Source organism: Lactuca sativa, chromosome 9 (genome assembly GCF_002870075.4).
Source record: "Lactuca sativa cultivar Salinas chromosome 9, Lsat_Salinas_v11, whole genome shotgun sequence".
NCBI lineage: Eukaryota > Viridiplantae > Streptophyta > Magnoliopsida > Asterales > Asteraceae > Lactuca > Lactuca sativa.
The window spans coordinates 182,496,070-182,521,019 of record NC_056631.2 but is presented as its reverse complement, the minus strand read 5'-3'; the positions used below and the strand labels follow the sequence as shown (position 1 = coordinate 182,521,019).

Below are 24,950 nucleotides of genomic sequence, written 5' to 3'. Positions count from 1 at the left end.
GAGGGTATAAACTGTCAATTGTTTGAAAGTTACACTTTGGGCTGTAAATCCTTCTTGGTTAGAGGATGGACGAATTCTAGGGCTTGGGATAACCTCAAATTCGTCCAAGGCTTATCATGGAAAGGATTTGGATTGCTTTAAGGAAAGGTTATCCAACTAGGGTTTAAGGGTGAAACCCTAGGAGCCTTACAAGTATAAATAGACCCCTAGGGTAAGGGAAATCGGCACCTCTGCTAAAGCAAAGAAACCCTGGCCGATTTCTAGCCCCTCTCCTCTCTCTCAAATCATCCTCCTTGCTAGTTGGTGTTTGTAAGCCATTAGAGGAGTGACAATTGTGACTCTAGAGCTCTAAGACAACAAGATCAAAACAAGAGATTCAAAGGTAAACTTCTATATCTGATTTTGTATTGTTCTTATACCTAATTAGTCATTAGAAGTCTTGGATTCAAAGCATGTTTAATTAGAGAAACCTAGATCCAAGCATTAGGGTTTGCATGTGCACATAGGAATGTTCATATGGCCAAAACCCATCAATATATATATATATATATATATATATATATATATGTATATATATAATAAAAACATGTTTGTATATATTTTTATAAAATTTTTGATTGTATACATTTTTTTTATAAAAATGTGTTATTATAATGTAACATCCCAAAAATACTAAGTAAATTTTTTTTAAGTCAACCAAACAACTATTCATTCATTCCAAAAACCCAATCAATGTATAAAAATGTATCAAATAGTTACCAGGGTATAAAATGGGTCATAAAATATGGAACACTGGTACGTGCGATACAATTACATCGAATTATTCACTATTAACTTGTTCAACTCTCGGTAATCAATGCACATCATGTGTGAACCGTCTTTTTTCTTCACAAACATGACCGGTGCTCCCCAAGGCAAACTACTTGGTCTGATGAACCCATTGTCTAGTAGTTCATACAGTTGTACAGACAACTCCTGCATTTTCGGTGGTGCTAAATGATAAAGTACCTTGGCTATCGGATCTGCACCCGAAGCCAAATCAATCTGAAACTCAACCTATCTCTCGAGAGGCACTCCCAACAAATCCTCGTGAAACACATCAGGGTTATCCGAAACAACTAGCGTATTAGCAATGGTCGTCTTCCTCTCAAACCGAGTATCCAACACATAAGACAAAAATCCATAACATCCCCGTTGAAGATACCTCCTAGTCCTTGCACCTGAACAGAGAGTTGGCCAACATTATGCATCCTCGCCGTGAATAACCAACTTCTCCCCCACTTGGGGTTCGAACTATCACTAATTGGTGTTCACAATCAATCTTATCCATATTAGGTCTCAACTAGTCTATACCCACAATCACCTTAGTCTCGCGTAACAGAATGGGAACCAAATCAATCGAACATCTCTCACTGAAAACCTCCAAGATACAATCCCGATGAACCCTCGAAACTCTCACTGGATGATCATCAACAATATCAACCTCCAAAGGGAAATCTAGCTCACCGGGAGTGTCGTCAAACCTCTCGTTGAGCGCAAGAGACATAAAAGATCAGGGTAGCACCCGAATCAAAAAGAACTAGAGCAGGTAATCTGTTCACTAAGAACATCCCTAAACATCATAACATGAAATATAAGCATAAACAATAATGAAAGCGAATAATAAATAGAAAACATACCTATGACCACATCAGGAGTCGTACGAGTCTGCACGACTGTTAGTTGGAAAGCCATGCTCTTCACCACAGGGGTCGTTGCCTTGCCCTTATGGCCATCTGTGATCCTTAATGTAGCTGGAACGGGTACCGCCACCGCTCCTCTCGTCAACTTCAGGCAATTGACCTTCTTATGTCCCATCTAATTGCAATGAAAGCAAATTATACCACCTGATCCCTGAGTACAACTCCTGATAAAATGTACAGTCTTTCTTCACTTGAAGCAACTATCACCCTTCTCTCGACAAGTCCCCTCATACACTCTCCTACATCTACCACATCGGCCCCCGACCCAAATGACCTCCAAATCGAGGATCATAAGTTTTGGGTCTCTTCGCGGAACCCCCACGTGTCTGCACAAGCCCTGCCTTCCTTTTCTCGAGGTGCTCCAAATCAAACTCTCGCTTCTGGGCTCTAGTTATCATATCCTCTAAAGTCCGACAAGCTTGCTAACAAACTCCCGGATATTCGCCATCAACATGTCATGATACCGAGTCTTTTTCATCTCCTCGTCTGCGACGTATTGTGGAACAAATAAAGCTCTCTACCTAAATTTGGCGGTGATCTCAGCCATGTTCTCAGTCATCTGACGCAGATCTTAGAACTCTCTCACCAACTGTTGCACCTCAACAGCTGGTGCAAACTCTACTCAAAATCAATCTATATATGATTTTATTCACGAAAAAAAAATCATATTTGAAACAAAATTTGAAAAAAAAAGATGTAAAAAAAAAATAAGTTTAGGATCAATTCGTAATAAAAATTTTGAAATTTAGGCCCAAGGTGTAAATTATGGAGTAAATTTATAAAAATTGTCCAAGATATGGAAGTCGACTTCGACATGACTGTCAGACAGAAAGCAGTCTTTGAGTGTCTGCGGGCGCCTCATGCTCATGATTTTCTGCTAACTATCCCTATTGATGGTTTTGGCCAACACATGTCTCATGTGGAGTACTGAACTATCCTTCGTTACGTCTCATGATTCCCATATTCCCACTTGACGAGATATGCCTAGTTTGTCGCAAAGCATGTTTGGATATCTTTGGGGAACACGCGGTTCATTGTAGAGAGCTCCCTGGTTTCAAGTATAGACATGATGTGGTTCGGGATGTTCTCTTTGATGCTTGTCCGCGTGCTGGTATTTCTGTGAAGAAAGAAGCGCCAGTAAACTTTTTGACGGACCCGCATGATGGCAGGTCCACACTTAGACCGGCTGACATTTTGGTCTTTGGATGGATATGAGGGAAGCATGCGTGCGTGGATCTTACTGGGGTCTCTCCTCTCGGTGGTTTGGGGAGCGGGGGTTTCACAGATGGGCATGCTGCTGCGTGCAAAGTGGTAAAGCACGAGAATAAATGTAGAGGAAATCAACATTTGGTTTTCTCATACTAGAGGCGGTGGAGCTCCTTAATAGAGTCCAACGGGTCATACATTCTAATGTCATATCTCTTAGATCCACAAATGTTGTTTTCAAAAGAATTGGTTTTGCCATCCAGAAAGGGCTAGTGGTGCAACTTGTTGTCCGTTGCCTTCAATCGATATGTATTGAACTATAATATTTTTAGAATATCAAAAGGAGTAAATTTGTAATACAATTTAAAATCTTGGCCAAAAGAATAAATTTTGAACGTGGGATGACTTGTCGAGCAGATAAAAAAGTTAAAATGAATAAAATTATCGATTTTTGAAACTTAATGGAATAAAAAAATTTGTAAAAACTAAATAGATAGACCTAAATATAAATAGATAGAAAATGAAAATAACATATCCTTTTTTTATTAAAGGGTAGTTTTGGAAAATAAAAATTGAGCAATGGCTTAGGAAAAAGGGCATTTTGGGAAGACAAAGTGAGATGAGAACCAAACAACTGTAACCGGTGCAAGTAGTATTTGTGATGCGCGTGACTTACTGATAAAGTCTGACGCGTGATTTACACGTGCCGATAGGAGTATTACACAGGTGTTTGCACGAGTCAAAAGTTCGGTGCACGTGTAAAAATCTTTCAGAATTACTATTATACTCAAAATAACGCGAGTGAGATATGGGAAGTGGTGTTTGAGACTTTGGCGTGGGATGTGGACCCACAGTGATGACGTGGACTCCAATACCTATCACCCCTTCACGTGACTGAAGTCCCGAACCATCAGTCTATTTCACACAGGGGAAGTCCAGCTGGCAAGTTCTAATTGGCGAAATAATGTTAAGTATTAATGTTAATATATTTTAAAACAAACCGACCTTAGCTCAGTTGGTAGAGCGGAGGACTGTAGTAGTTACTTATAGCAATCCTTAGGTCGCTGGTTCGAATCCGGCAGGTCGGACTTTTTATGTTTTTTTTTTTGGTTATTTATACTGGCTTTACATTTTTCATATGTTAAATATATGAATTCAGTTTTTTAGTTATAATTAAAAACTAAGATTCAGTAAAGTTTTCTCTGTCTTTTTTTCGTATCTTGAAAAATAACTATAAAGACCTAAAGGCTTTGTATATAATGCACAGATCAATTTCAAAGTCATGATACATTTAGAGGACAACTACTATTATTTATTTATTTATTTATTATTTTTTTTCCAAACAGTTCCATACATATAATAGCATATATCATAGCTATATGAATAGTTATATGGGAATTATGAAGGATTGCTAATAGATATAGAAAGGCATCAATATAGCATTAACATGGAAGAACAATCGAGATACCTAATTCCTTTTAAGGCTTTGTATATGATTCATCTATGATAAATCTATAGTATGTTTTTATATTACAAAAGTCAAGATTCAATAACAACATCAAACTCTAAGAATCTCATTAAAGTATGATATGTGGAAGGTAGATGTCGACACTCATATCTTTATCGATGTTAGAACGACTACTTCACATAAAAAACCTTGGGCGTGTACAAGTCGTGAACTTGTAAACAAGGCAAACAAGAAAAACAAGAAAAACAAGAAGAAAGTAATACAATGTAAGCAACACATGCATTACTAAAAGAAAATAAACTCGAGGATACGCAAATGAGGCAAACAGAGGGATAATTTGTCAATATAAACGGTAAAACGTAAGGAATAAATCATATTATACACATATGAGGATAAAAAAAACATACAAAAGGGAAGCATGTAACAAAAGGTCTGTGCAAACGACATAAGCAAATAAGTCATGAATATGGACCTAGGTTATTGAACAACCCAAATATTGAGCTTCTACATCCTCCAATTTAAGGTTATATATTTGAAAAGAGCTAATTTATCAATATCTAGGCTTAAACTATCCTCTTACTTCATATCAGGATGTCTTATTCCTCTCTTGCGATATACTATCATTAACTCAATCTCTGTAGTTGAGGACAATCTCCTTTAGACATGTCCATACCACATCAATCATTTTTTTTCAAATTCTAATTGATCCACATCCCTCTCAACAAATTGTTGATAGCCGCCTTCAATATACAATCCAACAAAATTCTACCACAAGTCCATATAAGCACCCTTATATATGCTACTTTCATTTTACTCTTGTACTCCTTTTTGCCTAATTAATATTCGGATCTATATATAATGCAAACTGAATACCTACTTTACAAAATAGAACCTTCCGGTTATATACAACACTTGAGAAGGCACTACATTACGAAAGACAAGATAAAATTCTTTGTTTTGAATTTTCTTTTATTTCAAATATAGTATTAAAATGGTGATAGATTTGTTAACATAGTGTTAGGATGTCAAACCCAACAAATAAAAGAGGTACAATATACTCAAATTACAATGTTTACAATGCATTATAGAGTAATACAAGGAAACATGATCGATCCTCAGAGACACGTGATAATTACTTATGTTTTTTTTTGCACAATGTATAAATTAGTCACAAAACAAGGGGTTTGTTTGCAAGATTTTAAAGAAATAACACCTTGTAAGAGAATTTAGAATTGTAACGGTTCCAATCTTATGTTTGACTATCTTGGTAATGTGATTTAGATATGATATGACATTTACTCAATTCCATCTAAGTTGTTACTTGAAAGTATTAATAAGCTCTAACATTTTCCATCCACCAAATTATTATATTCAAAACAAGCTCTTTTAAAACTAACCTAATCTTTGAATTCAAATCTAAACAACCTCTTAGAAATAAATCAAAAGATTGTATTATGTTTGTTGTGAATGTTCCCTACGATATCCAATAATCCTCACAAACTCGGGAGCGTAAAAATGTGTAGATACTATTTACATTAAAATCATTTATTGGAAATCAATTTAATACTTGTTACTAGTTCTAAAATCATTCACTGGAAATCAATTTAATACTTATGGCGTAAACATTTGATCTCTGAACTTATTTTTTTGGCTTTATAGGGGCACAATGTGATTTTTTTTGGTCTAAATAGTCATTGTCTCATGGTGAACCGGCTATGCAATTACAAGTTGAAAATGACTAAAAGAGCAGGTAGTATCCTAGTTTATACTCATAAAGTCTGACAAAAACTTTAGAGACTGAATCGATCAACCCTAGAAACTTCGTAAGACATTTGTGTCATTTCCCCCATAAAATTAAAACAAAGATGTAAAAAGTTTATAAAAAATTAATTATATAAAAACAATTTATAAAAATAAATTCGTAAAAAAACATAAAAGTTTAAAAAAGTTAAGTTAAAAAAAAAAACTATAGAGCAAATTCATAATTTTTTTTAACACTAAGCTAAAATTTTAAGAGAAGTAAACCAAGTTCTGAAAAAGGAAAAATGACTTAATTAAATAATATATTTTTTATTTTTTACACACGTAGTCATTCACTCTTTTATATACATTCGACTATTTAACTTGGTTTTTAGTACGCATTCAGTACTTATAAACGACTACTCCAAGTTGAGTTAGACAAATAACTTAATAAGGTAATATAAGATCTAATTTTTATACATTTCATCTTTAATGTTTGCACACATTTAGTCCTTATGATAGCTTTATTCAGGTTTTGCTTACAACATTATACGTTGAATAATCACTAATGATGTGTTCTTATACATGACTCTTCCCTCACTTATATTAGTAACATAATTCATGAATTAGTCAAATAATATTGGTGCCCTAGCTTTCTCCAAACAGAAGATGTCTTCGGCTTCGGTTTCATTTATCTTTATAGCAGACAGCGAGATTCTTTGTGATTGCTTCCTCCAAACTCAAATTTGCACTTCCAAGACAACTATCCAAAAAAGTTTTGAGTCTTCCTTAATTTATATGTGGTTCACGTATGAATTAGGGAAGAATCTAAACTTTTTGCTAGAGTATTCTTTTGGCTTGGAAGTGTAAATTTGAGTTTGGAGGAAGCAATCACAAAGAATCTCGTTGTTTGCTATGGAGATATATAAATTAAAGTTGAAGACATCTCCTGCTTGGAGAAAACTAGGACACCAACATTATTTGATCGATTCATGAATTACGTTACTGATATAAGTGAGGGACGAATCGTGTTTGAGAACACCTCATTAGTGATTGTCTCACGTATGATGTTGTAAGCAAAACCTGAAGAAATCGGTCATAAGAACTAAATGTGTACAAAAACATAATAATTAAATGTATACAAATATATTAATGATTAAATGTGTACAAAGTGAAAATTGTATTACTCCAAAGTCATTTTATTGGTTGAACTTGAAGTAGCTGATTATAAAATTAAATGTATAAAAAAAAGTTAAATGGATAAATATAAAAAAAGAAACTCGATATACAAAATAAAAAATAAATTACCTTATATCAATTTCATATCTTATCAAATACCTTATCAAACTCGGTATACACTTGTGAATGTGAATGTGAAGGCAAAGTCCTTACCGGTGGGCTTACACTTCTTTATTATGAAAGGCCGATTACAACAATTATAAAGATTGTATGCACTGATTACTATAATAATAAAATTATACGATAATTACGGATCTAGCCAAATTAAAAAAGTGATCAATAATTTTTAGCAAAAAATTAGTAAATGTCCAAATATAGCTCACAAAACCGTAGGTTTGTATATTCGTCCACTGTTTCGTCAATTCGTCTACTGTTTCGTGTTTTGTATAATTTTTTTTTCATTTGTAAACTAGAAAACCGTAGGTTTTTTAAAACCTACGGTTTCTTCTCGGTTTAGCTACGGTTTCCCAAACTGTAGCCTACGGTTTTGGGGAAAAAATACGTTTTTTTTTTTTTTTTTTTTTTTTAAATCTACTGTTTTGGGAAAAAACATACGGTTTTAATTTTTTTTTTATAAGATGTTTTTTTTCTAACAAAAAATTATAAGATCCATACAAAGGGATACAAATGTTTATTAGTTATAAATTTTTTTTATTAAAAAAACCCGTATATTTTGGGAAACCTACGGTGTACAAGTGTTTACTGCACAAACTGTGCAGTAAATGCTTGTACACCGTAGGTTTCCAAAAAACCTAAAGCTTCCCTTTTATTTTTTGTTTTATAAAAAAATAATTATACGACTACAAAATACATACAATTCCGATCCTATTGATACAAATTTAAAAAAAAAAAACGAAAAAAAAATAAATTTTCGTATGATTCATACGAAACCTATGGTGTACAAGTTGACACTACACAATACTATTGATACAAATATAAAACCTACGGTTTTATATATATATATATATATATATATATATATATATATATATATATATATATATATATATATATTTTCAATTTAATTCAAAAAAAAATTAACCTCATATACAAAACCTACTCCTAATCACAAACATGGTAAAATTTTGATGAAAAGTAGACAAACCTGGTTGTTCTTCGGGTGTTCCATTGAGAGAAAAAAGTAGTCAAACCAAAGAAAACAATAGAAAAAATGACGTAATTTGAAAAAAAATTCATTATATACTTTGGGCTAATGGACCACGAAAAAGTAAACGGGCCGGTGAAACAGTAGTCCATTAGCACGAAAGAGTACTTTTCGGCCTAAAACAGTAGTCAACGGCGTTGACCGTAGTCAACCATAAGTTGACTACTCTTTTGGAGTTATTTTTGGGTAAGTTGTATTTTTTTGTCTGTCTTTTGATAAGTAATTAACAAAAATGGCTAGATTTGTATTTTTCCTTAAAATTATTATTCACCATGCTACAAATTATACAGACTTTATAATGTATATAAAATTTCTAAAACCAAAAGTTATGATTATTTTTCTTAATATTTCTATGTAATGCAATTTAGTGGATTATCTTTGCATGATATATTCAAACGATAAACAAAATAGTTTTCTTTGGTCAACTGTTTTGAGATATGTTTAGGTGTATTTGTGTATATAAGCTATAGTTTATTTCTTAAGTCTCATATAACTAGTCCATGTTTTTTTTGGTTTGTTCCAAAATAATAGTCTACTTCTAAAAATAAATGTATTTTTACCAAAATACCGATCATTATCAGTTAAATTATCATGAAATTAAATACAACTATTATGAAATTAAATGAAACAAAATGATAAATCTGTAATTTTATTTAATAAAGTTAATGGTAATTAATGTTTTCTTAATCTGTATATTTTTTTGTCCGTAGACAATTATTTGGGACGGTGGAAATACAATATAATGTTTATCAAAACTACTAACATAGCCTATGAACCAACATTTTGAAAATTGACATAACTTATTGATAAACTCATGAGTTTTTTCCATTAAGGGGATGTTTGATTTCAACTTACCGTATCCAATAAGAGCTTACTTGGTTAGCAGTCAGACTGTTTAGTAAATCCAAAATTTTACTGACTCGGTCGGCATGACTAACGCAAAGAGCTTACTCGGTTCGTTCCAAATATGTAGCTTACTGAAAAAAAAAAGCTCGCGCTCTCTTCTTCCCTTATCTGCCCTTGTGACCTAAAAGAAAAATACGCAGCAACAAAACACGATTCTTTCACTTCAGATTCCCTTTTCAGATAGAGAACAAAACAAATATTGACGTTTCAGTTTGACCTCCTTCTCCAACCAGAGCTGCATCAACATGTATGTTTCGTCTTTTTTTTTTTCAACTTGATTGATTGGTTGTTCTTCTCTATATGAAATATGTTACTTGTAACTGATTTTGGTTCCTAGATATGCAAAATCTATGAAAAAAAACCATGGTTCATTTTTCTGATTTTGATTCTCTATCTGAAATTGTGTTTGTATCAGATTTTGTTGTTCTTCCTTTTTTTTAGTGTAATTTTATGCTTTCAATTCAAGCTTGTTAGTTTCTGTTTGCTGTTCTTTTTTTTTTTTTCTACATTGATTATTAGGGAGCCATGAAACTAAAGCTATCAACAAAAAATGTCCTTCTATGTGTTCTAGACAACAGGAATGATGCAGAGCAATTTGAGGCGTTAGTTGGTTGTGATTGGTTTAAGGAGGAAGTAGAATTATACATGTATGTTGATACTTCATAGAAGAAGGAGGAAGTAGAATTATACATGTATGTTGATACTTCATAGAAGAGATCATCATCCTCTTGGAATCTTGAAGAGCACCATATATAATGTTGTCAATTGGGTTACTCATAATTTTGGAACAAAAAAAAAAACACTTGATTAGTTTATGCATATGTAGAAATTCAATCAGTTTGTAAATCAATAAATTTATGATAATGATTTTATGTGAATATTTGTAATTGTGAGAATTGCTTTGAGAAAACTTTACTTAAGTGTAATTGTGAGAATTGCTTTTGTAGTAAATGTCATTACTATAATTAAATAGATTCATGTTGTGTTGTAAACATAAGGGTAAAATAGTTATTTTGATCATTCAACACAATCAACCAGTCAAATACATAATCAAACAACATGGTTTTAGTCAGATGTAGATTTAGTCGGAATTTATAACCCACTCAGCTTCTAACTGAGTTGGCTCTAACACAGTTGACAATTATCAAACGACCCCTAAATTTTCCAAATATATATTTATATGGTTATTTCTTACTAAGAGTCATTTTTAACCTACATTCCCTAAAACAAAAATTTCCCGTTGAAATTAATTTCACTATCAAAGAAACACACAAATTATTTGATGCTCTTATAAATCAATACCTATTACAAAATAAATTCAAGATTCAATTTCACTTAAACGAACGACTTCTTTCAGCAACCGATTAACTGTATTCTTTATATCATCAGGCACTTTTAATTCATTAGGTACGGCTTCAAGAGCATACAAAATTATAACCCTCATCACCACAGTCAAGTCAACATTTTTCGCCCCCTTTTTCCATACGCTTTGGTTAACAAATTTGCACGAATCTTTTAACGCGCATTTGCTACATACCTAAAAGGCAAATAGAATTAAACTAGGAAAAATCTTTTTTTCTCTTTGGTGTTCTTATTATTTTAAGGGCTAAATGCAAGAAATAGTTTGTATTACACCATTCTACTTTCATTTATTTCTATTACAACATTGTATTTTCAATTTTTTTACTAACGCGACTTAACGGTCCAAATTATATCATGTGAGATGTAAATCAGGTACACAGGCCAATCCACATTGGAATTAGTACTTATGTACTCTCTACTTTGAAAAATCTACCCAATTATAAAAGTCGAACTTTTTCACTTGCTTTGTATTTGGACAACATTGCTATAACTATTAGGTTGATTTTTAAAAAGTAAATGTTGTAATATGAAGAAATGAAGTAGGTTGTTAAAATAAACAAATCCACAGATGTACGTTGCTATTTCTTGCATTTACCCCTTATTGTAATTTATAAGAAAACCTAATGAAAGCAAATCACTAACGGGTTCTTCTTGAATCCCAAAAGAATGGCGCATGGCTTTGGAGGAAAAAACATTCTTTCTACCAAGGGAAGGGCATCCGAATTGAGCAACCTTTTTCAAATCACCATTTGACAACCACCTAAATCATCAAAATTTAGAAAAAAAGTATTAACTTTTCAATCCTAATGTTACTTAATTAAGCTTTTCCGATTGCTAAAGCTTCAAAGAAATTGCTTCATTAACTACTAAAGGAAGAAAAAGGGAAGAACTTGTACTTACCTGTAGATGTCTCGATGATCTTTGGCAAACTTTTCAGCTGCAAACTTCAAGAAATCTCGGCCATAGTTGTTCTCGAAACAAGAAACATCGAATTTATTGTTTAGGAGAAAGTTTGCATTCGATAAGTACCCTTTTGAATGCAAAAAATTAGCGAACATAGCCATATCTGGTGATAGCTTCTTAAATTCCATTGATTTCTCTACTTTCTTCGACTCTGTTTTTGATTTCCCTCTTTGATCAGTACTCATAAACAAACTCGATAATATCTGCACACCCTTTTTTGATTCTTGATCATCAATGTGGTCTTGTTCACCCGTTTTTGATAATCCGACTGCTTCTGTGAAAAGGGTGTCCAGTGGCTTCGAAAATATACTTGATAAACACTTTGTTTCTTTCGTTGAATCTTTTTTATATCTTCCCAATTCCACCTCCAATTTTCTCAAACTTTTCTTGAGTTTTCCCTTTTCATCTTCACTGTTTTTAGTGTCTGCTTTAGATAACCCAACTTCTTCTGCGAAAAGGATTTCCAACGGTTTCTTTGACTTCCCATTTGCTTCTTGCGTAGCGAATTTGTGTTGGAATTGAGAAGAAAGCGATACGCTCCGGCTAAAAATAGAACTGGGTGACGATGATTTGGTATTGATGAAAGGAATCAAGTGGGTTTCAGTGTGTAAATTAGGGTTTAAGAGTGTGCGAATTTGATGCAAACGGAAAGTTTTGGGGCAGATCATTTGTGGGTTTTTGTTGTGGTGAAGTGAAGTATTAATTTGATTGCTAGGGTTTAAGGGAAGAGAAGATTTTGGGAGGCGAGTTCCGTCCACGTCATTTCAAACTAATATGAATTGTTCTTAAACTCTAATTACGATTTAGTATTACCCGTAACTCGTTAGTGTATTTTTCATATGATTTATTGTTAAAATTTGTTTACATAATTTACCATTAAGTTATATATAGGCAATCTTCTCCGACCAAACACCATCTACTTTAGCCACCACCGTCAACCTTCCACTGCAATCATCCACCTCCAGCAACAAACACTATATTTCATTATCAGAAAAGGAACAATTAAGGGGGTGTTTGCCTTGGCTTTTCAAAGCCAAAAGTACTTTTTGAAAAAGAAAAAAAAACAAAAGATGTTTGGCAAAATGACTTCTTTCGATGTTTTTACATAATCAAAAAGAACTTTTTGGAAAAGTCAGGAAATCTTGACTTTTTGTAACTTTTCCAAAAAGAACTTTTGGAGTTTAAAAAGCTAAGCCAAACACCCTCTAAGTACCAATACACAACGAAAGTCGAAGTAGAGTGATGAAATTTCAGTCAAATTATCTTGTGGATCTCAATGAAGTTAGTGAATGATTCAAAGGGGATTTTCTTTAGTGGTATCAAAGTTGACGAATAAAAAAAAACTTATCAATTAAATATTGAGGGTTCAAGTCCGTCTGGTGGAACCAAAATTAGTGATATGTTCATGTGGATGTAACGGTTGGCCTTGACTCTCCCAGTAATTTGAGTTATAATATATACTTGTTACATATGGTATATACCATAAAAAAACTTGAAATTGAAAACTACTTTGCCGATTAAACATTTAATGTTGCCTAGGGGTGAGTAAACCCAAACCAAAAAACCAAGGAACCGACTAAAACCGATGAAACCGAAACCGAAAAAACTGAAACCGAAGCAAAACCGACGGTTTGGGTTTGAATTTTTTAAAAACCGAAACATCGGGTTCGGTTTCGGTTCTTACCCGAAAACGACTCATCCAACCCGAGAAACCGACCCATACTTAAAACCGACAAACCGCCCCTATAAACCGACCCATCCAACCAAAGAAATCGGCCCATACTTGGTTGTGTTTTGGTTGTAATAGACTGGTTCAGACTTTGGTTGTAACTTGTAATAGTATTGTAAAACTCATGTTTTTTGAAGTATTTAACTTACATTTGGTGTTTTTGAAGTATTTAACTTGTAGGTTAATTTATGGAAAATGGGTTAAAACCCAAAACCCATGGGTTTAAAGCCAGAACCTGTGAGTATATGGGTTAAACCCAAAAAACCGGAAAACCGCCCAAACCGACCTCAAAACCCAAGCCGATCCTATTGGGTTCTGAAAACCAGAAACCGGTCATTTATGGGTTGGGTTGCGTTTTGGTCCAAAACCGACCCATGCACAACCCTAATGTTGCCACTTTTTGAATAGTTCCCCACGTTTCTTATTTCATATCAATTTCATTGTGAATTTATTATTCAAGGTTAGTATAATATTTTTTTTCTATTATCTTAATTACTTAACTATTTGTTTTTATTTTCATCATACACAATTTTAAGTCTGACTTATTTCTTACTAATTTAGATTAAAAAATCTCTAATAAATTAGATTATTATTTGTTGCAATGAATTAATTAGTTGTATCATTGTATTATATGTATTATTATTATATGTAATTTTCCTTTTGTATAAGAATTTAATAGTATGTTTGTAATTGAAAATATTTGTGATTAGTGAATTTTGTTGAGCAATGAGAACAAAGAAAACATGATTAGATTCGTTTTTATGCATAATGATTTACCAAGAGGTGAGAAGAAAACCACAACATAAATGTATAATCAAGTATCTTCAAAGGATGAGAGAGCGCGTTGTATGCAACTAAAATGAAGATTTTACTTTAGAATGCATACATTGTTACATTTTGTTATCATTTCAACTATTCTGCTACTCGTTCATGATTTGTAAAATTATTTGGTCTATCTTAAAACAAAATCCTGGCTACGCCACTAAACGAAATATGTATATTTAGGAGTATAGTAGTGGGTGCATGTGCAATCCGCTCAAAAAAATGAAGGGTTATCCCACGTCTTGCTTTACGCGATTGCTTGCTATTCGGTATCGAGACATTGCATGTGTGATGTCTAGCAAAAGCATAAAAGACAGTGAACGAGAAAACAATACCGTCTTCAGTAGTTTTGACCCAACATATAAGTAAGTCTGTAAGTGTGAGTGTGAAGTAGAGATAAACAATAGCGATCTTAGACTGGTCTCAAGTCGGTCTCGAAACGGTGTTGTTTGGAACCGGTCTCAAAATGGTTCGATCTTTTTTAGATAGTCCCAGACGGTCTTATAACATCCCAAAAATCATAGTAAAAATTTTCATTTTCAAAACCATTTAATAATTCATAAATCATACAAAACATTGTTTACAAAAGCCATAATCATTAATCAGAGTATCCCAAAATCATCTATCAATAAAATATCGAAGGATGTGCACAATCACGCCTTTGCCTTGCCCCGATCATCCGATGTACCTGAAACCATGAAATCAAATTGTAAGCCAAAGTTTAGTGAGTTCCCCCAAAATACCAGCACACAATACTAACAAGAACAATACATGCAATATGGTTTGTTGGCCTCCCACCTCAACCCAACCACCAATATGTCGACATATGCAGCAGATATACCATAATCAACAAATACAAGTAATCATACAAATCTGTTAATCTAACAAGTTACTATATCATTAGCACATCCTATATACCAGGATACATAGCATGTGACAACCTGAAAATTTTTAGCTTTGAAATCTCAGTCAGTCAACTCAACTAAGTGTCAGACTCATTAGTAATGAGTTCTAGCCTTGTTAAAGGTCATTCTAAGGAGTTTTAGCCTAGTATACTTAAGGAATAAGTGTTGGGAAGTACCTGCTAAAGTTATTGAGCAACATCAAAGCCTAAGCACCACCAAAAAGGAGTTCACGGCCAAGGCACAAGAGTTTACGGCCGTAAACTCAAGGCTGGTCGTAAACTCCTCCATAAAGACTCATATCCTTTACCTTTCTTTCATTATTTCACTTCCACCTCAAGAACTTCCATTTCTCTCTCAAGTATCATCAAGCTTTCTCACTTAGATCTTCATAAATGTAAGTGTTCTTTCCTTGATTTGTTGTTACACTTCATCTCCTAGTTACACTCTTTGATTTCCTCCATGGAAATCAACTTTTCTTAGATCTTCAAGAAACACCAAGAGCACACACTAGTGTTCTTCGACCTTAATCACCATTTCAAGCCTCTATATCGTAAGTACTCTCTCCTTAGCTTGTTATCTAGTTGAAACACCTGATTAGAGCCTTGAAACCATCAAGAATGCAAGAACAAAAGGAGTTTATGGCCAAGCAATCTCCTTTGACCGTCAACCCCTATAAGTGTGCCATTTTGGCCGCAAACCCTTCTAAAGTCCAAGCCTTTGACCTTGAACCCTTAATGGATGTTGTAGGACCTTAAACCACACACTTTAGCATGTTTGACCATGAGTTTACGGCCGTAAACTCCCTTAGCCGTAAACACATGGCCGTAAACTCCATAGGTGGCCGTAAACTCTCCTTTGATCAATCACATGTGATTCCAACACTTGGTCAAAGTGTTTCCTAGTCCCGTGAGGTGTTTCCTTGCATTTGGTTGCTTCTAAACTCGTTAAGTCTCGGGACTTCATTCGTGGAACTTCTCATCCTTACCCACATATTCGTTTGAATCACCCACATCAGGTGAGTTCATACCCCGTAATGAATCTTTTAACTGTTTTAAATGCTTTTAGGGGGGGGGGATACAAGTTGAACACAATGATAATTGTGTAAATGTTTGTTATAAACATCTTTCCAAAGATTGCTTATGTCTTTTATAAGTGATCGAAACATTTCAAAAACTCCTTTAAAGTTATGTTACTTTATAGTTTAACAAAACTCTATTTTTAAAGTACAAGCATAAGTTAGTAGTAAAATGAGACTTTTCAATATCAGTTCAAGTAAAACACTAGTAAACTATAAGGGGTATAGTTTAGAGGTTCAGTTCATACTAGATATTAGAGCACACTATAAAGAGAAACAGGGAGGTAGATACAATACATCAAAAAGACATACTATGTAACAGCCCAGATTCGCATGTATTATTCATTTTGTTATTTTTGGTAAATTGTGAGGAGACTCGGCTAGTTAGAGCCTAGACTCGCCGAGTAGGATCGCGGATTTGGACGCGGGTTCGCGTCCGGACTCGGCGAGTCCACGCTGTTTAATGAAACCCTAATTTCCCGGCCCTGAGCCCTATTTAAAGGGCCTTATAACCCATCATTGCGGCTACCTTCGACCTTGAGAGCACCAGAGCACCTGTGAGTCCTTGTGAGTGAGAAAAAAGGCCATTATTCTGTTGGGTTTTGAGCATTCTAACACTCCTATGGTGTACATGCAACCCTATAAACCTTGGATCTATGTTTTCTCTATTATACATGCAAATAAGAACTTTCCAAGGCTTTAATCCTAACTAGCATATTATGATGTTCTTAATCTACAAAGTACTAGTTAGAAGACATACCTTTTGATGTAGCTTGATGTCTTCAAGCTTTAAGAGCTTAGCCCCAATAGTGTGGAAGCCTCAAGTGGAATCACAAATCACCAAGATACCTTGGAAGACCTTAGAGAATATGAATACTTGGTTCTCTCTTAGTGAAATCGGCTAGCCCTCTTAGTGTATCACACTAGTGCCAATTTCACCAACCAAAGACATCTTTATATAGTATGGAGGATTAGGGTTAAACCCTAATACCCATGACCTTTCATTTCCTAGGATCCATGGGTTAAACACCCCATGGACTATCCATGAAAGCTTAGCCCAACCTAAATGAACTTGGCCCATTCCATATATATAAGAGTCCATATTTAATTAGTTCCTTTTGATCACTTAATTAATTATAAATTAATTCTTGATCAATACTAATTAAATAATATGATTCCATATTAATATATTAGAACTTATAATATATTAATATTAATCATAAACATACTATTCTCAAAAGATTATCCATATAAATTGTGTCGGTGAAGTGCAACCCAAATGGACCATGCCGGGTCGGGTCAAGTACATACCAAATATAGTTATGGACTTAGACATTAATCCAACATATTCATCATCTTTGTGTGTGTTAGCAAGAAGGGAAGAGGAAGGCCAAACTAGGAGGGTTGGGGAGCTTGGATCTACTTCCATTTTGGCAGAGGAAGCTATTTGAGGTATTATTCAGAGCTTATTCTCGTGTTTTTATGTATATGGTCAAATCTAGGGTTTCTTCATGCCTTGTATGCCTTGTAATTTGAGTATGAGAGGTCCCTTTGGGAATTGGTACCTAGATCTGGATCTTAGTAGGTCCAGAGAGTCCCAAATGCCTTGCTTTATGCCTATCCTTTTGAGTTGGGGACTTAGGTTACCATTTTAGATGTCATTTCACCAAAAAAAGCCTCGTAAGCGTTGCATGGTAGCCAAGATTGTAACTTTACATGATAAATGTGCTTGGAAGGACTGGATCTATGAGTTACTGGAACGGATCTGACCTCAGTAGTGAGTTTGAGTTCATGCATGGCTTAGACTCGCCGAGTCCAAAGAACAGACTCGGCGAGTAGCATGAAGATTGCCTTTAACCACTCAGCGAGTGGTCTTACCAAGTTATGGGTTGACCCAGTGAGTCAGGGAGAGTCAGAGAGGGTTGATAGGTGGACTGAGTCAAGCTGGAACTCACCGAGTTGTTCTTGAGACTCGACGAGTTGAGTCGTGGTGGCCCCGCGATTCATGCCAGGTGGAACTCGTTAGTCAGGGAAGTACTCGACGTGTCAAAAGAGGATCCTAGGGAGTCAGTGAACACGTATAGACTCGCCGAGTTGCTCTAGTGCACTCGCCGAGTCCGATCAAAGTTGACCGTTGACCAGAGTTGACCAGTGTTGACTTGATAGGGGTAGTCAACTTTAGTTGTGAAAGTGTTAATTAGAGGTATATGATGTTATAAGAGGATTATAGCTCGGAGGATCGAGCGCGAGTGATTTCCAGGATTCGCGAGTTATCGAGATACACGAGGTGAGTCTTCTCACTATACTTTACCTTGAGTAGGTAAGCAGAGTTATGTGACAGAGTATTTGTATGCTATATGTATGTTTTGTGTTGTACTGCATTATTTCTATGTGATTTATGCTGTGCATATTTATAGAGTTGGAACCGGAAGGTTTCCAGAGTTAGAACCAGAGGATTCACAGAGTAGGGTCTACGGACCCACAGAGTTATAGCCTCGAGTGGCTAATATGTGTTATGTGTGGTATTTTGGGGAACTCACTAAGCTTTGTGCTTACAATGTTGGTGTTTATTGTTTCAGGTACTAGTGATGACCGTGGGAAGGCGCCGGCTTGATCAGTACACACACATGGGATTTTTATGATATGTGATCTTGGGATTCGTTGTATGACATTGATTGGAGTTTCAAACACTGATGTTTATGAAAATTAAATGAATATGTTTTAAATTATGCGAAAAAAATTGTTTTGAAATTCACGGTGTTACATAGTATACACTATACATGATAACAAAAGGAACATACTAAGATACTATAACAGAACGAAAATACTAAGTTGCTATAGCATGAGAACAACTACATGATCTAATTATACCAATGAATCACTAACTCATTGTTCTAAACAAAAGGTGATAGTTAAATTGGGTATACATGATCACATAACTTTAAATGTGGATTACACGACCTAGTAACTGGTTTGCGGAAGTCGCATTTGGTTCCCAGAATCTCTTGACAGGGAGAGCGTATAGTATGGGTACTAGCCTTCACATTATGACCTTTATAAAACATACATGTTTTAAGGTAATCAGTATGTCAGGATGTCAATTTAAAAGACAACTGCGCACTTACATTTTCCCATTACTTTCATATTGTGACAGTTCCACTTGAAAGTTAATGCAAACTATTTTCAAGTCAAGATAGTTATAAACTAGGGAAAACTTACATTTTACAAAACAACAATCAGAACAATCGAGTCTAGTACATTCAGTAGAAAGGGATCATAATGCTAACCTTATGATTCCTTAATGTATACATCAAGGGATATATATTAATAGGATCCGATAGGTAACAGGATGTGTGCTTTCCGCTTCATTTCCTGTTCCTTGTTTGGTTGTGGGCTTAGAGCGGATTCACCCAGCCTATTATCCATTCGATCTTAGTATTATATATGTTACATATACATTAAGTCATCATAAGGGGTACCAGGTATGGGTCAGGTCATAGGACACTAATTAAATGCACAATTTTCTAGTACAAAACATACTTTTCAAATAGAACTTTTGATATACAAAACTAGAAACTTACCAGTAAAGGGTTTAATCCATTTTAGTAAACCAAGTATAAACTTAAAGGACCTTAGGTGATTAACTCTATAATACCTTAGTATATACATCAGGGTTATATATATAATTTAATACCCGATAGGTTGTTGGATGTGTGCTTTCCGCCTTACTTCCCGTTCCTTGTTTGGTTGTGGGCTTAGGGCAGATTCACACAATTAACTATTTAATCGATATTAGATTATATATAGCTAGTATAAACTAAGTGATTATAGAAGTAACTGTAACGCCCGCAGATCCGGGCTAGTCAATTTAGAGGCAATAGGGGTCGAAAACGACTTTTTGACAAAAAGATTATTTAGAATAAATAATCTTAACCAATTTGTAGAATATGTCACAAGGTTTCCGTACATATAAAGAACGCTGAAATCCGAGTTATAACGAAGAAGTTATGACCCGTCGAAGTTTCGCGTCGGAACCGGCACGGCGCCGGGAAGCGTAAATAGTAAATTTATGATATATAGAGATTTAGCCTTAGCGCTCTAAACAAAAGTCGTAGAATATGTTAAACTAAGAACATCGATAAAAAGAACGCCCAAATCTGACTTCGTATGAAGAAGTTATGATTTTTCGAAGTTTCGGATTAGCGGTGTACAGCCCGAAATTCGAATTTTAGATCGATTGATTTTTAGCCGACACAACCTAAACAAGAATCGAAGATCTCGTTATTAGTAGCGTAACGATAAAAATACAGACGAAAATGGACATCGAATAAAGAAATTATGAGATTTTAACGGACCAATCCTGTCCTGGCCTGTTAAAAATATAACTTTAAAAATAAAGTCAAAATTAACCAACGGAGTCTAAACGAAAGTTGTAGAGTATGTCTCCACCTACGCGTGGATATAAATAACGTCAAAAACGGAGTTCGTATGAGCGAGTTACAAATTATAGTAGTATATTTACGTATTAAAATAAAGTATAAATCATGTATACGTACACATATATATACATATGTATATATCATTAGAAAGGTATCGACGATGCGGTCATTATAAGACTAATGTTGAGTTCTTTCGACATTAGTTTAGTGCAAATATCATTAAATCTATTTAAAATAGTATTATAAAGGGGTGTTTAGTTGTTTATATAACTATAAGGTCATTAAGTAATTATGGAGGGTAGTTTTTGTAAATTCAATTACTATAAATAAGAGGCTTGGGCTCTCATATTTCTTGCACCATTCTCTTGATTCAAGAGTCTTTCTCTCCTTATCCCCCGAGCATTTCGGTCCCTCGTGATTCGACTTCTCTTTCTGTAGTTTTAGTATAGTAAGGTGAGCGCTGAAGCGCTGCACGAATCTTTCTTAGAAAGATTCAGCGACGAAGTTCTACCCCTGCAGAGCCCGACTCCTAGCTAAAATCCCCTTGAAAGTAAGTTATGTTTACCCTATTTTAAATATAGTTTATATTTAAAATTAGTATTGTTATTATAAATTTATAATAAATATTTGGGCTATTATTATGACTTATATAAGTGTCGTTATAATATCTTTTAACTACTCGCGGTACGGGGAATCTGGTTTAAAGGACCGCATAGGGTTGTTGGATTTCAGAAGTGCTATACGCCAAAATGGTCCTGCCCTCCGGTGTTTTATGTCTGGCCCCTGTCTGTACATAGTAGTTGGAAAGTATTGTTTAAACGCTTATATAATAATAATAATAATAATAATAATAATAATAATAATAATAATAATAATAATAATAAGACTAATAATTAGTCACGGTAATATTAGACTAAAATCTAGTGGTGATAATACTAGGTTTCGTCAAAGGAAATTATTTTAAAGTAAACGAAGCGCTGTCCGAGTACCGAGTCACCACCTTCTCAGGTGAGTGCATAGTTACTTTCAGCTTACACATAGATATGAAGTATTTTATATAAATTACGTGCTGTGTGTGTATATTATCTGTATACTTACTATCTATGCTGGATGAACGTTTTATACATGTTTTCAATGATTTAAACTGTATATGTATTTTATATCTACAAAATGTGTTGGGTAAAACATGGGTAGATGTATTAGTTGCTGTGTGATAAAATGAAATAATGAGATGCCTCGTTATAGATGTTCTTGATGATCTAGTCATCTAGCGGAGTATAGATGACGACCACAGACTATTCTAGACAGTCCAGTGGAACACTAACAGGCTCGCAACCTGTAGGTGTTTATTCGAACTTTGTGTTTAACCGAACTGTGTGTTTATTCGAACTGTGTGTTTATTCGAACTGTGTGAACTGTGTGCTCACCAGATATACTCCATCCCAATGATAGTCCTTTGACTAGGTCCCTCGTGTTAGATGTTTTAGGGACGTAATGTGAGGATAACGGGAATGGGTAATTGGGTTGATTGTTTGATGTTTAAAAATAATAATTATATTATTGTGGGTTGAAAACCCTATGTGCTCACCAGGTTTCCCAACCTGACCCACTCAGTTTATTTTTATCACAGGTGTTGATATGAAGTCACAATACACTGAGAGATTTAAAGAGATGTAGATCACTAGTGTAAATAATTGTAAGTTCTGTTTATGCTTATGTTTCTGTATTAACGATGACATCCCAAACGTTTTAAAATGAAATAAATACGTTTCATCGAAAATGTTTTAATAACGTATTTACCATGTTTTTCTGGGAACAAATTCCGCAACATTTTTATAAAATGAAGTACTCTGATTTTTATAAAGCATAAACAAAATCGGTCTTTTCTGGCCGTGAAAATTGGGGATGTCACAGTAACCACTATGGTTACCATTTTTATTATAAGAAATAAGGGTTTTCTTAAAGAATCTTTTCATCAAATATAAAGGAACTATTACAATTAACTCTGTGAGTACCAAGTGAATACGACTGGGTTATATACAACGACGATCTAACAAACAATGGGATGTGTGCCTTCCGCCTCATTTTCTGTTCCTTGTTTGGTTGTGGGCTTAGGGCAGATACACACAATTGATTGTTTGTTTACTCGGAGTTCTATATAACCTGTATCCATTTAGTACTCATAGAAAGGATGGTAGAGTCATTTTTACTTATCTTTCATAAAAGTAGGAAATATAGGATTTTTTAGAGGAACAGGCGAACTGTTCTAAACAAAACCTACAATTTGCTACAACTTACTAAGCTTTCTACAACTTACTACAACTTTCTACAACTTACTTACATCACTAAAATCTTATGAACTCACCAGCTTAATTGCTTATCAACTCTTTCAAAATAACTTGTATTCTCAGGGAACTAGTAGACAAGTACTCGCACCGGGAATTCAGAAGATGGAGCAGTATAACTTCAAGTCTTATTTTGTTATTTGCTTATGTATTCTATGTTTTGTGAACACACACTTCGTAAACACTTTCTTTCTAATGAAATGGTTGTTCATTACTTTGATTACTATGATGCATGTCTTGCAATACTAAACATGACGTCCTCCACCCTCGAACGTTTCCGCCGTTCCGGTTTTGGGGTGTGACATAACATAATCTAGTGGGCCGACTTTGGTGCCTTCGATCCACGCGTACAGTACGGAAGACTCACCTCAAAGTCTAAAAGGTAGACGAACTGATCACTGCTCTAAATGCCGACTCTACATATCACATATACGACAAACATGGACTAAGCCTCAATCTATTAATAAAAAATACCCCAAATGACCTAAGGTCAAACTTTCTCAGAGTCAACGGTTAACGGTAAGAAGTTAAAGGTCAACCTTTAGTTGGTCGCCACGTTGTGGCCATCCTTGGCCACGTCGTGGCAGAAAAACTTAAAGTGTAAAAATATGGTAATGTAATCGGTGAGAGGCCACATCGATGGATGTAATGGGTTTTATTTGGCAAAAATAGTAAATAAATTGAGTTTGTATAACTTAAAGTGTAATATGGCCAATTTAGAATTGTGTAATTCCGTTTATGATTGGGATATGATTTTGTTTTTGTATATTTTGACCCCATGTGATGGTATGCGATTTCCGTCTTTTATATTATATTAATTGAAAATCCAAAGTTATTTAATTTCTAACTATGTTTTAGGACATATACCAAAAATGATTTGGATTGTTTTGTAGGCATCCAAATATGAATATGTGTTAAGGATTTAATAAATCAAGTCCGTGCTTTTCATTCCTTGACATGAATGCATTATTAGTTCATTCTTTATTTGTTGATTTGTCTCATTTCAAAATTGATAATGTATATTTTAAATCAATTATTATTTTATATAATTTTAAATTGCCTATCAACATTAGTCGACGAATCCTTTATCTTTCTATTTTTCTCATGCAACCACCGCCCCTCACTCCATCGACCTTCTCGAAAGCACATAAGTGCCCTTCTACCCTTTTACACTTCACCCCTCCTCTCCTCTGATCTCCTTTCCTTTGCCACCACTTGCAAAAGCTACTCCGCCAAAACTAGCTCCTCACCTCACCCGCCAGAAATGGCCTCCTCACTACCACTCACATCCCACGCTTTTTATGTAAAGTATCAAAAAATTGATAAAATAAGAGCTTACTCTTTCTCTCCTATCTTCTCTCTAGTACCTCGCAAATTAGCCACCATGACCCTTGATCATCATCCTCAAACTTATATTGCCTATGAAAGTGTAACCATATGTGGGTTGAACGTTTCTAAACAAATATGGATTTGGTATGGTGAAACCATAAGCATAAGCAAATTATGATTAAGTTCATAAGACTGAAACATATTTGTTATTTTATATACATCTTACAGTAATGATTACAATTTTTCAGTGAAAACAACCAACCATAGACTAAGCAAATCATGGCTAAGATCATTAAGTCATGAACATATTTGTTATTTTATATACATTTTGTGGTATGGTTACTATTGTTTCAAGCCATTCAAATTCAAATTGACTCATTTTTCAGTTCTGTTTTATCGTTTTAATTTTTAGCATTATTGCATTTTCGAGTTAAAGTATTGGATAAGGATGCCAAGTATAACACGTGTCCAGTTACTATAGGCTTAATTTATTTTTATACATGTTCTTTTACAAA

General features: G+C 34.4%; 1 protein-coding gene, 1 long non-coding RNA gene and 1 other non-coding gene across 3 annotated transcripts; 2 read left to right on the top strand and 1 right to left on the bottom strand.

Moving 5' to 3' along the window:
- The first annotated feature begins 3,948 nt into the window (after positions 1-3,948).
- Positions 3,949-4,036, top strand: TRNAY-GUA (transfer RNA tyrosine (anticodon GUA)). The gene is given in 2 exon segments: positions 3,949-3,985; positions 4,001-4,036. It is a non-coding gene; the product is annotated as a tRNA-Tyr (tRNA).
- Positions 4,037-10,607: 6,571 nt separating this feature from the next.
- On the bottom strand, positions 10,608-12,814 carry LOC111898962 (uncharacterized). The gene is made up of 3 exons (XM_023894844.3): positions 11,729-12,814; positions 11,471-11,588; positions 10,608-11,003 (listed from the first exon to the last, which is right to left on the bottom strand). The coding sequence occupies exons 1-3, from the start codon at positions 12,457-12,459 to the stop codon at positions 10,785-10,787; spliced, it is 1,068 nt and encodes a 355-aa protein (XP_023750612.1). The 5' UTR covers positions 12,460-12,814; the 3' UTR covers positions 10,608-10,784.
- An 8,320-nt stretch (positions 12,815-21,134) lies between these two features.
- Positions 21,135-23,845, top strand: LOC128128455 (uncharacterized). Its single transcript, XR_008226390.1, has 4 exons — positions 21,135-21,311; positions 21,701-21,769; positions 22,392-22,457; positions 23,173-23,845. It is a non-coding gene; the product is annotated as an uncharacterized LOC128128455 (long non-coding RNA).
- Positions 23,846-24,950: the final 1,105 nt, after the last annotated feature.

What these genes read in the sequence shown, in the direction of transcription:
- LOC111898962 (XM_023894844.3), bottom strand. Translation starts at nt 12,459, where the DNA reads ATGATCTGCCCCAAAACTTTCCGTTTGCATCAAATTCGCACACTCTTA. An exon ending in GATCATCGAGACATCTACAG is followed by an intron (nt 11,589 to 11,728) that starts GTAAGTACAAGT and finishes TTGATGATTTAG; the next exon opens with GTGGTTGTCAAATGGTGATT. An exon ending in TTGGGATTCAAGAAGAACCC is followed by an intron (nt 11,004 to 11,470) that starts GTTAGTGATTTG and finishes TTTGCCTTTTAG; the next exon opens with GTATGTAGCAAATGCGCGTT.